Source organism: Amblyomma maculatum, chromosome 11 (assembly GCF_055883805.1).
Source record: "Amblyomma maculatum isolate TAMU_Amacu chromosome 11, ASM5588380v1, whole genome shotgun sequence".
NCBI lineage: Eukaryota > Metazoa > Arthropoda > Arachnida > Ixodida > Ixodidae > Amblyomma > Amblyomma maculatum.
The window spans coordinates 74939005-74954235 of record NC_139354.1 but is presented as its reverse complement, the minus strand read 5'-3'; the positions used below and the strand labels follow the sequence as shown (position 1 = coordinate 74954235).

General features: G+C 42.2%; 1 protein-coding gene across 1 annotated transcript in view; it reads left to right on the top strand.

Annotated features, from left to right (window-relative positions):
• Nucleotides 1-2965: 2965 nt before the first annotated feature.
• Nucleotides 2966-15231, top strand: part of LOC146174185 (beta-mannosidase-like) — a 29746-nt gene continuing 17480 nt past the window's right edge. The window contains exons 1-4 of the mRNA XM_084585344.1: nucleotides 2966-3020; nucleotides 4854-5000; nucleotides 5137-5285; nucleotides 10571-10773. Of these exons, the coding sequence (XP_084441470.1) occupies nucleotides 2966-3020; nucleotides 4854-5000; nucleotides 5137-5285; nucleotides 10571-10773 (554 nt within the window). The remainder of the gene's footprint in view (nucleotides 3021-4853; nucleotides 5001-5136; nucleotides 5286-10570; nucleotides 10774-15231) is intronic.

Below are 15231 nucleotides of genomic sequence, written 5' to 3'. Positions count from 1 at the left end.
ACCAGCAGAAAGCCGTCCGCCTGGCGGCTGAGGCCGCGAATAACCAATGTATATTCGCCAGTCCTTAGTCGCGGAGGTTCCAGCCCCCGTTCCTCAGGCCTGCGTGCCAGGAGCGGGGAGTAGGGGGCCTCCTAAATCGGTGGAAATTAAAGTTTTAATCAATCAATCAGTAAAGCGGCGACCGACTCGCGCCGTCCGTGAGAGACGGCGGTGCGCATGATTACGATGCCGCCTACTGCTAAGGATGCTTTCGCAAACTACCAGGCTTAACCAAGCTAAGCCTCTGCCAACTTTTTTATGTTCATAATTAGTTTGAAGGCCCATGTCAGTGCTCAATTTTCCTATATAAAGCCAATTTGAAACTGCAAGGTAGACCGATCACTGTAGCCTGTTCGTAATGCCTTTGCCATGATCATATGACTCAGGATGAATAGAAACTTTTTTGTTGCAAACGGCAGCCACAATTTTGCGTCCCAACGCTTAATTTCATTACTGCAATCTTTGTACACGGCAGTCCGCTGTTCTACCAGCCAAAATTCTTGTATCTTCTTGAAATGGGGCCAACGTTGTGCCAGAGAAAATAATAAACGTAAGTACTCATGGATGTCTCACTGCTGCCCGGTTCATATTTCGGAAAAATGGGAACACATGCTATTATTTTATTTCTATTGGATGTATGGTGCCTACCGGTGCATACAAGCTTCTATAGTGACCGCGTTTACTAAAAGCGCAATCCTTTCTTTATATATTTTTATATTTGGCTATGATATTGTATTGCCTTTTTGTAAGGCTGGCTAGGAACTCTAGCGACAATTTACCAGAACGGGTGTTTATGGAGAAGAACAATATAATAACTAGTCAGTTTCCATTTCAGTAACATATTTCAAGATAGAAAGATCACAGCGGCCTAATAAATCATTGAAGAACAGAGGGAAGGAGCTTAATTAGCTTTTGTATAACTCTTGATGCGGAGATAGCCAAAAGGGTCTCTAGATCCTTTGAGCTCGCACCTCTTTGCATTGACTTAGGTAAACGTATATATAGTACGATAGAGAAGTACAGGCGGCGAAGCCAATTGCACTGACCTAGGGATAGAGATAATTTCAATTTCAGACATTCAGCGTTGGCGTCCCGAGTATGAATACAGAATGAAACCAGAAGGTTTGTTCTGAGTTTATTCTCATAAACGTTGTGCATACGCCTGATAAAGGGTCCAAATAAATGACACATACTCTAGTTGCAATGTCTCTAGTAACGTACATGGCGGACGCTCGATATACCGCCAAGGATCGACCAGAATTCGTTCCGGTGTGGCAAGCATCGGATTAGATAGAACAGAGAGCAATCTTAGGACCGGAAGTACCAAGTGGTACCTTGTAAGTGTACCTTATGTTTGACAACCGGATGTCACTGCCAGCCTGGTACAAAATGTGGCTTTGCGGAACGATATGCACCCCGCGTCCTGTCAACTCCTAGCGCCCTTCCCCGAGGCTGACGGACGGATAGGAGCCACGGGACCTGACCACTGCGAGAACGCGTGACCACCGGACAAGAACGACCTCTTTCATGCAGCCTCGACTATAGATGCGGTTCGAGAGAATGGCTGTTTTGCCTGCCTCTGACTTCACTGGTGAATATTTTGGAACGCCATGTAAATAACCGGGAATGTATTCACATCACTAAACTCAACTGTTCGAGCCCACTCTGCTTTGAGTTCTCTACCGAAACTCCTGTGGTGCTCTGAGAATGCCATTCAAGCGAGTGGAACCAAATAATGCGTGAGAAACATTGCTGATCACGAATAAAGGCCATTCGCTGTGCTCATGTTTATATCTGATACGGTTGGTAGGATGTCGGTATTAGTGTACTTTAAGAATCAACTGTGAGCATATTATGATGAAAAGTCCAGGCCATTTTATTTTCCTAAGATCTTCTACGTGGAGTTTCTGGGAGCTTATTCTTTAGAACTACGCTTTTGGTAGCATGCCTGAACAGCACATTGTTTAGAAAACGGCGCTACCTAAACACGTGATTATAAAATTGGCATCACTATTACAATATTTTATTGACTACACGATATTCAACTACGCGCTTAATGTCTGGTACTCGGCTCTCCTTTCTGTAAAAAAAAAGTATTTAAAACATTTCAGGTCACTGCGGTAATCCGCAATGAAGGAATCCGAAAGCATTCTTATCACTAATTTCCTAGTCACTGTATTTTTATAAATAATTCCTCTGTCAATAATCTCGTTATCACAAATTTTCTTATTACATTTTCCTGTCACTAATTTCCTTACCAATGATTTGCTATTGACTGATTTCTTTATCAACATTTTTCTTATGTGCAATTTTTCTGTCACGAGGATTTTAACAGTTATTTCCTTATCATCAATTGCGTTATCACTTATTTCCTGTTTAACTTTGTTATTGCTAATTTTTGTCTGTATTCATCGCATTATTACGCGCAATTTTAATTTATTTCGCTCACAGATCTTCCCCTAATTTTGTGGGGAGACAAAATAGTGGGACTTTCGCCTTAATGTTCGCAAATCAAATAAAAGCAGGCCCCGAGCCTCAATTATGTAATTAAGATGAACGAGTGGTGCGGGAGATAGGCGGAACCTACAAATAATATAGAACTTGCTCTTTAGGTTCGGACAGGTCTTCTGGCTACCCACCTTCACCTTCTTTAGTACCAATCTTCTTTTGTACGAACAGAACGTCACAGTGGTGCACCTATTACTTGTCATGTGCAGTCTACGAGACATAGACTTTAACCTGTACTTTCAAAGCCAGAGGAGAGAACTGTGTAAAATATGTGTGTTCTGCTTTCTGATATGCCAAAGAAAAGAAGATGAAGAAGCGTCGGCCGTGGTACCATCTCCGCCTGAATTATTTCGAACAAATGAGTGGGAATCTTGTGCTTCGTCTAGGTATCTTGTATGCCCATGCTTCTCTCGTGGAAATGTTGTCCGAGTTCTCCCTTGAGGGCAAGTGGAAGGCCAGGAACGGGAACAGATGTAAGCCCATTTCCCTTTTCCTAATGTTAGATATGTTAATACGAACAGCGTGTCATAATCTTACATGGATGCGAGTACTGGTAACGTATTGCACAAGTACACCCTGACTGTGCTAAATTCAATTCAATTGAATTTATTCACCAGGAATGACGGGACGATTTCCTGGAAGAACGTTGCTGACACAGCTTGACTAGGCTCAGGAAACCGATACAAGGTGTAGCGCACAGCAATGCGACATCTAATAAAGAAATCAGCAGCGACTACAAAACACATTAAACATATGAAATGGCGAAATATGAAGTTTCAAACTACAAGAGCACCAACAGGCTATTGTGCAGTGCATGCTTTAACCGCTGAAAGTAGTTACCTAAAGGCCGTATTTCTTAACCTTTAATTTCGCTTTAGGTTATTTTTCCCGTAAAGAGCGTAAATGCTTTCTTCGTCACGCGAAAAAGGTCTTACAAGGTGCGTCGACGTTCTTGAATTCATCTTAAGCAAACATTTCCATCATCTTCAGTAAACCTTGTGTAGCAGTGTTTACAAAGACGAAGGCTTTTGCACTTTTGCATGCTATCACCGCCAGGTTTTCTTAGCGTGCGGGGATTCTTTGGTACCTGGTCAAACCACCTATGATGCTTGCAATTATGCGCAGCGGACCCAGCTTGGCTAGCCTTTCACGCCATTGTTTTATTTTTGGTGCTAGGGAAACTCAAAATATTTTATTGCGAAAGCAATACTGCTAGCCTTTGCCGTGTCGTGGCGCCTCCATACATGACCTTTCAAGTAACCGTGTGACGTCACGCCAGACCGAGAGATGGGGCCCCAGCTCGAGCCATCGGATAGTGGCGGTGAGTCCTTACAGGAGCCACAGCGGTGACGTCACTACATTTTCACGTGACCGTGTGACGTCACGTCATATCGAGAGACGCAGCCCCAGCTCGCGCCATCGGATGGTGGCGGCGAGTCCACACACGGCTCTGTGTCGCAGCCGAGAGAGGGCGCTCGTTGTTTGTGACGTCACGCTAGGAAGATAAATGGGGCTGTGGCTCAGCTCCTCGCAGTAGTCGCGGCACAGCCTCACGGTATGTCGGATATTGCGTATAAGGCCCATTTAAATGGGCAAACAAGAACTGAATTAAGCTACTAGAAGCAACCAGAATCAACCAACAGCAGTATCCGTGCTTTCGCGTCACTCCAATGTAGATTTTGCAGTGCTCTAATTTTTTTTATTCCTCTCCATACGCTTTGCAGTATCATAGACCACTTTACCTGCTTTTCAAACCTTAATATTTGGCGTTCGTCGACAGGTTTCATCACTTTGAGTTGTCACATTGCTCGTTGAAGACACTGGTTTAATTAATGGGCAATGCACACGTCCTGACATATATGGTTTCACCCATAGGGTCAGTCGTAGGACTCTATCTCCATCACATCTGTCACATGACCGCTTTTTCATACCGGGAAGCCCATATAACCTATATAAGGGGCAATGCGACTAATATTAAGAGTGCTATGAGACGAATTTATTGCGGCAAAGGGCCCATTTGCTATTTATACAATCATACGACTTCCCAGAAAACACAAATTTTTACACGTACTCGCGAAGCATAGTTAGAGCTGTAATTGGAGTCACGAAATTTTACCGCTTCTTCACTTGTTTTCTGTGCGTGTGTTCACTTACGTTGGGCTGTATAGTAGCTACAAGAATCAAAATTATTTTATAAAAATGATGCTTGTAGGAGGCTTGTAGGAGAAGAAAGCAGTCGCTACCTCTTGCAACACGACTTACTGACATCGTCCTGAGTGTAACTATTGAACATAAATTTCTTTCAGCGATCGTAGTTCGGTCTTTTGTGCCCGGTGGAATTTACACAGATCTAATGCGAAGCGGCATAATTAGTGAACCGTACTACGGCTTCAACGACATCAACTACGAATGGATTGGCCTGGAAGATTGGACCTTTTACAGAGCCTTCGTAGGTGAGTCCTTTATGAACTCCACTTGAGACGAACACAAAGCGCGTTTGATAGAATGGTTGATTTGTGAAAAGTTAGCCATAAGCAGAATGCTATCTTCAACTCACTCGCTTTCTATTGCTATCCATTGTTCACGCAGTTTCCGAAGATCTTCTCGAACATGCGAGCGTGGTGCTTGTAGCGCATGGTATTGATACCGCATGCAATGTCGTGATAAACGGAAATTCCGTTCTCAACGCAAGCAACATGTTTGTGAGGTACGAAGCCGACGTCAAGTTTGCTTTAAAGGTGAGTGAAATAAAGGATCATTCCTGCGCTCTTCTGTTTTTCATTTCATCACTGAAGCAGGTCATGCAGACATAAAAAAGAAAGCATTATTATATCTTTGAATTATATCATCTTACGTGATTGTGGAGCTAGTCTCGCGGTAGAACCATTTGAATACATTTAGGTCACATTTTAACATGACAAAGTATTTCGACATCTATGAAGACGAAGTTGCTAGTGGTTTGGATTGGTTTGTGGAGTTGAACGGCCCGAAGTGACTCACGCTATGCGAGACGTCATAATGGAGGTATACAAAACTTGCAACCACCAGGCAACCACCTGGGGGATTTTTAACGTGCACTAATATCGCGCAGCAGACGGGCGCCTGACCTCTCGCCTTCATCGAAAAGAACAGCTGCGGTCGAGAGTCGATCCCCCATCCTTGGGCACAGCAGTCGAGCCCCCTAGGAACTGCACCACCCAGGCGGGGCCGAAGTTTTTACTGAGTGCAGTTTGCATTGAAATATGTGCGAATGCAATTTTCTGTAATCTGCATGCGTTTCTCGTATTTGTTTTATGAAAGATTGAAAGTATTGTATAATATGCGTGTTTCCTTCCTCTCCTGTGAAGCACCCGAAGAAGTCACGCAGCACAATTTAGGTGAATGTTTTTGTTGCAAAAGTGCTGCGCCTAGCTTTAAAGACGGAGCCTTAAATTCTAGCTATACAGGTGAGAAAAAAATCATGGTCTGTTCTCTGTCAGGCGGGTGATAGAGCTTTTCAATTATTGTTCTGCGTGTTTCGTAACGTCACAGGACCATACGACGGTCAAGAGCAGGCAGCAGGCAACCTGACGCCTCTACTCTAAGGTGGAAGGTTCCTATGAGAATTGAACCGTATTGGTACCCTTGGATTTTGTGTTGGACACGCTACTCCTAGTCCCTGCCGGCACGCACGTATGACTTGTAGAAAGCGCGGTCTTTATATTTATGCCCGTTGGTCCTTCACATAACGGGGAAGTAACGGGCTGTATGATTATGTGTGTTTGAGAGATAACAGTGGCGAACATATATAAGGGCATTCTTGGATAAAAAAGTAACAAAGTGCATTAACGTCCCAGAATATCCTCACTCTAGGGCTGCCGTTCTACATTTGCTAAGAGGAGGATAACCTCACGCTGTAGACTATAGACAAAAATAGCCACGTTCTTTGATCTTGTCGCGAACTTTTTCATCAATTATGTTATATATATATATATATATATATATATATATATATATATATATATATATATATATATATATATATATATATATATGTTCAACAGCCTCGGCAAGGAACAGCAGTTTACATTAGGTAGCGAAATACTGGAAGTAGTAGGCGAATATGTCTACTTAGGACAGGTAGTAACCGCAGATCCGGACCATGAAAAGGAAATAACAAGAAGAATAAGATTGGGATGGAGCGCATTTGGCAAGCACTCGCAGATTATGACTAGCAGCTTACCGGTATCACTCAAGAGGAAAGTATACAACAGTTGCATCTTGCCTGTACTCACCTACGGGGCTGAAACGTAGAGGCTTACCAAGAGAGTTCTACTTAAGTTGAGGACAACCCAGAGGTCTATGGAACGAAAAATGGTAGCGGTAACATTAAGAGATAGAAAGCGTGCAGAGTGGGTCAGAGAAATAACTCAAGTTACCGACATTCTAGTGGAAATTAAGAAGAAGAAATGGACATGGGCAGGACATGTAGTGCGAAGAGAGGATAACCGATGGTCGCTGAGGGTAACAAACTGGATTCCAAGGGAAGGAAAGCGTAGCAGGGGGCGGCAGAAAGTTAGGTGGGTGGATGAGATTAAGAAGTTCGCAGGGGTCAAGTGGATGCAGCTAGCACAGAACCGGGTTAAGTGGAGAAATATGGGAGAGGCCTTCGCCCTGCTGTGGGTATAATCAGGCTGATGATGATATATATATATATATATATATATATATATATATATATATATATATATATATATATATATATATATATATATATATATATATATATATATATATATATATATATATAAAACCATCTGCGCGTTGTTTTTCCTTCCGCTTTGCATTTAATGCTCTTTATTCCAATAATCAACACACAACATTCCCGGAAATGTCAACAGTATGAAAAATAAAAAAAAGTTTGCCTTGCACATTAAATATCAATTTAAAGTCTTTAAATATCAGTGGTATTGTGTCAGAAATATATATATATATATATATATATATATATATATATATATATATATATATATATATATATATATATATAATTTTGATTTTGAACCATAAATAGTATAGATTGGACTCTATGCAGGATATAGCTTAAAAATTCAAAACATTGGTCATTTTGCTGCCAGATATTACAGCCCTATCTGTCCAACAACTCAGTTCGAACATCATACTTTAAATAAGGCTTTGCTTTCTTCAACAACTCTTTCAAAGTCGAGCCAACAATTGTCCCAAGGAATTCTAACTTACTTTGGCGTGAGTAGCTGCTTTTTTTTCTCAGGTTACAAAAGATAAAATATGGTATGAAATTGAAAAAAAAATTGTAATGACAAAAGGTTTTGTGCACCTTACTCCAAGTGAGAAAAATAATATTCGCGACAAGTGTTCTATTGAGAAGCGCTGCGGGCCACAAACACAGACGTTTTTACCAAATGCAGCGCTTTAGAGAACTCATATTGCCTATGTGTACATCGGCCTGAATAAAGGGACATGAAGCTGAACGCAAAGCTTCACAGACCCTCGACGAGGCAAGCAAAGACAGCAGAATGATAATAAACACGTCCTCATCACGCTATGTACGAACCACTCTTGGCGAGTTTATGTTGTACGACACAATTTTGGATCTAGCTACTGCCACCATTTGCAATCGCTTGGCACCGTAACTGGACTGAGAAAGCGTGATCCTCAAGGAGGAAGTACTTTAAGTTACGGTGTTCTTAAGATGGTGCAGTTAGACCTCCTCGAGTACGAAATAAATACGTGCACAGAGCTTGTCTTCAAAATGGTGGCGTGATCGTACGTCCGCGCTGTTAAGGTCAACTCTCGCGTATTGGGTACCATGGCAGAAAAGCTTGGAAAGAAAGTATTGTTTTTTTCTTTCTTGCTAAAGTGTATCCCATTAATAAAAGAGGTAGTAAAGGCAGCAAACGACGCATTCGAAGTACACAGGAAGTAACCAGGGAACCAAGACGAAATTTTCGCTTACAGATTTCACTCAAGGTAGCTTATTTGTGGCAAAGTAGCTTAGTCCAAGGGGAGCTGCAGTCTTTAAATATCAGTGGTATTGTGTCACAAATTTATTTGGAGAGATTGTCTCCATATCAATTTTTGCTTTTATTTAAAGGGATGACTGGGGCTTTGGTGACGTTTGAATGTTAAAAAAATGTGCAGCATTTTCTTGCGATGTTCGGATTTGAGAATGGAACATATTTTCCGAATTTTATACCGTTACTAGTTTTGACGTGGACGATGAGATGACGCCATCCAATTCAGCTTAATATTTCAAAAAAAATTTAAAAATAATTGTGCCATGATAGAGTTCATATAAGAAGCGACTATGACATTTTCACATGCATATAAGTTCTTGCACTTTCATTTTTAGCTGAATAAAGTGCTGTTTACATCGAAAATTTTATTTTCGGCTAAAACGCGGTAATAAATTTATATAGGCCAACTTGACTTGATATTTAGTTCCCGTTTATAAAGTCCAGGAGTTCACCAAATGCTGAAAACAAAACTGTTCTCAATAAATATGCGATCGAAGCAAATGTTCCTATTGCTAATATTGCTCTTCTGCCGTTTTTGGTCTTCTTTTTGTCATCTCGTGTGGCATTTCTATCTCAAAATTTCGTTCAACAGCTATTTTATTCCTTAGTTTGTGGCTACTAGTGTAGGTCATTGTACAACCATTCCTGCTCCAAATATTCTACACGTTATCCAAGTACCTCGTTTTAGGCGATGTAATAAATTATAAGCTACTCAATCATGCCCCAAATTCGCTCATTTTGTTTTGCTTATTTCCAAAGCTTTCTACTTCAGTAAAAATCAAAGCCTAAATAAATATATGAAAAATCCAGATGGGAGGGGTGGGTAATAATGTACGCCCCTGCAGTTCTTAACGAAGCTAAGAACCCTAGAACTGGGACATTAGTTTTATTCTTGTTTAACCATTATCGAAATACGGCCGCTAAAGAATTGATTCCACCAGGAACTTATAATCCGAAGCTTATGCCCTGACCTCTTCCTCCACTGGTATGATTACAGCAGAGAAACAAGTCCAATTTAGTATTAAGCAATCGATGTCATGTGTTTTAGCCACCAAACGCTATTTTTGAATCCCTCGCCTTTAGAAGTTAGAAAAGGCGTGAAAGGCGTCAATTTTGAATCTTTCGCCTTTAGAAGTTAGAAAAGGCGTGAAAGGCGAAGACGTCCCTACCACATGTAGGTTTGAAATGCAGAGATGACGTCACCTACAGTCTTGAACCGGATAATAGCAGGGCCCGCGACTCCGCGTTCAATATCTTGTTTTGCGCTGTCGAAAGGAAATATAATAGTGCCTTATGTGCAGGTAAATGTTACTTGCACATCCATCAAGTATCTACTATCAGAAGACTTCGACATTCAAAGCTTGATGCACATTTTCTCCGCTACTCTACCTCCAATTTTCTAATCACTTAGTCCGTAACGTTACAATCAGCATCGTGGAATCAATCTCAGAGCCTGGAGTTCTTTTAACGTCATCATCAACAACTTGAACTTGAATACATTGAAGAGGGAATAAGAGAATCACTGCACATTTAGGATACGTCTATATATATTTTTTAAGCAATCTACAATAATCTATGTAGAATAACCCTGTCGAAAAGCTACAGAACTGTGTAAAAAATACGACAAAATATCCTGTAGTGCTGCCGTAACCATCAGATTTTTCTGTAGTTCTGTAGTATATTTCTGTTGTCTGTAGTTCTGTAGCCCTTTTCTGTTGTAGCTACAGACATTTCTGATGTTACTACAACATGTTCTGTTGTCACAACAGATTTCCGGTCAAAACCCGCACAGAAATTCTGTCGTAACATCAGAAAATTTTCTGTAGTTTTTTCAGACTGGGAATCGCGACTGCAGTTGCCTTTAGTGCTCCTCTAATGAAGTGTGTAAGTATTCTTGTCTTTCTGAGTGAGCACGCGAGCAATATGACTAGTACGCAGGCCAAACGCCCAGAAAACGCTAACGAGCTCTTTGGACACTGTGTTTACAGCGCAGAAACACCATATCCGTGTGGTGTGAGTCACCAGTGAAGTACGCGAAGCGAATGTATGAGAGGCAAGAGCACAAGCATCGTATTTATCCGCTGTGTTCGCCAAGCGTGCAGAAGGGACAATGCCACGTCAACTTTATCAGGAAGATGCAGTGTTCGTTCAGCTGGGATTGGGCTCCTTCGTTTCCCTCGACTGGTATCTGGTGAGTCATTCACATCCGCAGTCTTGTTTCAATCTTGATCGGTCATGTGTTAACTGAGCTTAATGTAGAACTTCTTCCTGTAAGGAAGCGGAGCTCATTGTTGTTATTCGACCGGAAATCATAATATGGACTTCAAAAGAAGCACATTTTTTCTTCGTTCTAGTTATATCGCTCATAGATAATGAATAGCAAACGCAGGTTCAATTTTTTTTGCTTGGCTAAAAACGGCATTCGTTCATGTAAACAGAAAACACGTTTACGGCGAGCGTATGCTCATTGCGCGATATGTCTTAGCTGCACAGTGTCAACTGCTATATCATATCATTATACCGTGCAGTATTTATGTCAATTTGTTTGATGCGAGGGCTACAATATTGTAAATATTCCTGACAAACAAGTCACCTGGTATATTTGTGACTAAATGGAGAACGCCTTTCTCCTGACTACTGCAAACAAATCAGATATTGGATTGCACGAACGCACCTGAATAAGATATCATTTTTTTCACGCATCCGCAACCCGAAAGAATCTGCTGCTGACTGTACGTCATTGTCTGAGCTCATGAATTCCGTAGTGTGCGGCCTCCATACGCCACCGGTGAATGCGCTGCCACATTGATTCAGCCGCAGGTGGCCATGAATGAAGGCTTGACTAGTTTGTGCATAGTTCTGAGCACATTTTAGACACACTGCACATTCGCAGCAGGTTCACGTCTGCAACCACGCCTCGTTTCAGAAAAAGAACGATTTCACACGGTTTTCGTGTGGATTCATTCTTCAAACAGTTGAAACGGTTGCCAGCTTTGGTAGTTTGTTTTAACTATTAAGAATATTGGGAAATTCCATTGCAAAAATGAGAAATATTACCCCGCTCAGCTGAGGAACTGCAACCTGAGGTCGTAAAACATTTGCGAGCCTTATTGAGACAGTCAGTCAGGCATACCTGATCCACCACCCTACCGAAGCGGCAGGATGTGATATGGAGTTGAAAGTGGGCATCGCCTGTTAGTGCTAGATGATTTGTAATTGTGTGAAACGGTGCCCGCAATGTGGAGACAGCGGTGGACCAAAGCATGGATAGTTGTAAGGAAGAATGAATAAGGTGGCTGAGAACATGTTTGTCTCGACCTGTCTCTAAATAGTTCCTGCTGACGTGTGAGGCAGAATGGGAGGACACTGAAGTGTAGGAATGTATGATGAGCGGGGCGTTCTTCTCCTAGGGGACCACAGAAAAGAAAAGGTGAATAAGGGGGTCATGTGAGCCACTTTGCAGCTCGAAACTTGAATGCTCTCAAGTTAACGTATTATCGCGTTCACTTCTGAACGCGCCTGAGTGACTTACCTGTATGAGTGAAGGCCGGAAGTCACGCATGTATCAAGGGTGCCTAGTACAGGTTGGATGAAAATTTCTTGAACGCTTATTCCTCACCTTATGAGTAGACGCGATAGAGAGTTTAACACCGTCTTTCCATTTCCGAATTATTTTTACATTTTTTAAGTTGGTATCGTGGAAAGAAAGGCACGCTGTCGTACCTCTCTGTGGACACCTACGAAGACTCAAAATTGAAGATTATGTTTTAGGTGGATATGCCATTGGTTCGATTCCCTGTTTTGAACTAACTTTCAGCTTGATAAAACATGGAGGTGAAATGAGAAGCGATATCTTATTACACCCATTCGAACGCTGCGCAAAAAAAAAAAAATGTGTGCCAAATGTTTAATCTGAATTTGCTTGCATATTTTTGAGGTACATTTTTTTTAAAACAATACCTCGATTCATTAATACGGCGACGGCTTTCAGTCGAACTATACGTATCCGTAGTACTCAATTCCGGCTGCATGTTCCACCCATAGAATAGGTCGGGCACTTTACAAATATATTACCAGTGTCTACTTACACATACTGTTCTTGCCAATTTCTTCCATAGGAAAATCGGAGGGGGAGAGTTTCTATGTTGTTATGTTGTTATTCTATGTTTCATTGTTACCAAACTTTTTCGCCAAGAGTTTATTGCTCGTTCGGCCGAAAAAGTGTCGCCATCGCTGTCACCGTTACCTCTGCCTCGCCATTGCCACTTGAAACAAAAAACGGCTGTGGTGTAGCTTCGGTTAAACCTTGTGTAAACCGATAGCTCCGGTAGTGGCGCGGCCTAATAGTGATTGACGTCAGCGATCATGTTTCGCGACGCGTGTGTAAAGATAATTCTCACGTAAGTTGACCTTTCATCTTTAACCTTCACTTCGGCCTTCATTTTGACATTGACCTTGAGCTCTGACTTTTGACCCTTGAGCTTGACCTTTCGTGGAAACATAGCTACCCAAAGGTGTTGTGGCTTAAATTCCAACTTAACCTTGAAGCTGTGCCAAGGTAATTGGAAACACGGTGGCATTGGCTGTACCTCTCGTAGCGTGTCGGTAGCCCAGGAGGCATCTGTCGCGCTTGACCTCTGCAAAACCAATGCAACCATCATTATAATCGACTTCAAGCGCACCATTCGAAACTACGCCCGTGACCGGATATATGTCCCTGTTCAGCGAGTCCTAATGCAAAGCCGAAATTCCTGTTTTGTCACCGTCATACGGACCCCGACTGACTCCCTCCTTTCCGCCTACACTTCTACCCATAACAACGCCGGAGAATTAGCCTACCGGGTAAAGACACGTAAGGGTGACGATACGCACAAGGATACGCTCAACAATTATATGACACAAGCTTATTCTTACCGGCTGGACCTCAGCAGGTACCCGACAGGAAAAAAAGCATTCAGGGCAGAGGAGCAGGCTTGGCGTCGCCTGCAGACGAACACATACCCATACCCCACTATCTACGCCCACATCTACCCAGATCGCTACAGCAATTCATGTCAGATTTCTAAAGAACCCGTAGATGTCACACACATCCTATGCACATGTCCAAAAATATCAATCACATCTATCAATATCGCACCACAGGTCGATGGGAAGTACCGCTGCGTAGCTCTGTCCGTGCCGTTCAAGTGGCGGTAGTGGCCTGGGCCGTGGGGAGTGCCGTGCTCAGTGGCCCTCGGCTGTCTGATTCCCCATCCTCCCTGTTTAAATAAATAACCTTAAACTCATAATCATCATCAGCATCATAACGGGAAAAGTATGCATGCGACAAGCTGGTTCGGTCCAAGAAGCGTTTCCGCTGACGTTGCGCTCGGCGTACCCTAGTATGGAGAAAGATCCGTTGAAAAACACATGGACGCGATTTCGCATAGAAGTTGTGATGGGACCTTTTGTAAGCCTTCAGAATATGGTCATACAATTCCACTTCCCTCTGACCATCCTTCTTCTAGTCATGCTAGAGTCGTAGTTTCCGTTTAGAATTTTAACCGAGTAAATATGTTCTTCAAATTTTAAGCTGTGCATTGAAGTGCAGGTGTCCACCAAAACGTGAGAACGATACTGCCCTGTCTTATCTAAAGAAAAAAAAAAGAATCCAACTATGCGGTTCACACTTTTGCAAACTCTCTGACAGTCTCTGAACACCAAAGATTTGTGGAATGAAAACTTTGGTGTTAAATTCGGTATCTCGTCAACTATATCGCGAAGCTTAAGCGTCTTCCAAACTTTCGTCTAAAATTGTGGCGCGACTGTTCTTTTTGTAGAGTTCAAGGAGAGGTCAGGCAATTTACATTCATACTTATCATCCATTTGCTTGTCAGCAGAGAGGCTAATTTGTGATACGGTTCGAAACGACGACATATCTAGCTCTAATTGCATGCCCACCGAGAAGTGAGACTTCTTTCCTTCCCTAAAAACGTAACAATCTAAAAACTCCCACCTTCCTCCCTTCCTTTTATACTCGGTTTAGGTGCCCACGGAGAAAGTCTGACAGGCACTGCGTCTTTTTCTTTGCTATTAACGAATTAATTGTTACTTTAGATGTTAAGACTTACGATGTTAAGAGGTAATACCGAAATTTGGAAATGAAATGGTGGGGCAATGCACTATTGTCTTTTCTGTAATCTTAATACGAAGCGTAGGCGGTTTCCTTGTTATTTCACGGTCTTTAAAGTTTTCTTCTTACATTTTTCAATTACGTTTAGTTTGGGGCATATGATTTAATGGTCCAAAACGATTCAGTTCAAGAGGGACACCATAGTGGAGGGCACAAGTAATTTCCACCACCTAATTTTCTTTCACGTGCAGTGTCATCTGATGCTCCAGGAACATTTCTTTTTGACCACCAAAATTTGGCCCCGCCGCCGGGATTGAATTCCTTTGGATTCAGCAGTCGAGCGCGCTAACCACTATGTCTCAGCGGCGATATATATACAATGCAGAATTATGTAGCCTACATAAACTGCCCTCCCGCCGTCCCAAATAAAAAAGCACCCATAGAGGGCATTGAGGGATATTTGAATTGAGTATATTTTGGCGACCGGAATTACGAAGTGACGTGGGGAGAAAGGATTTTCAGAAGGGGACACAACGG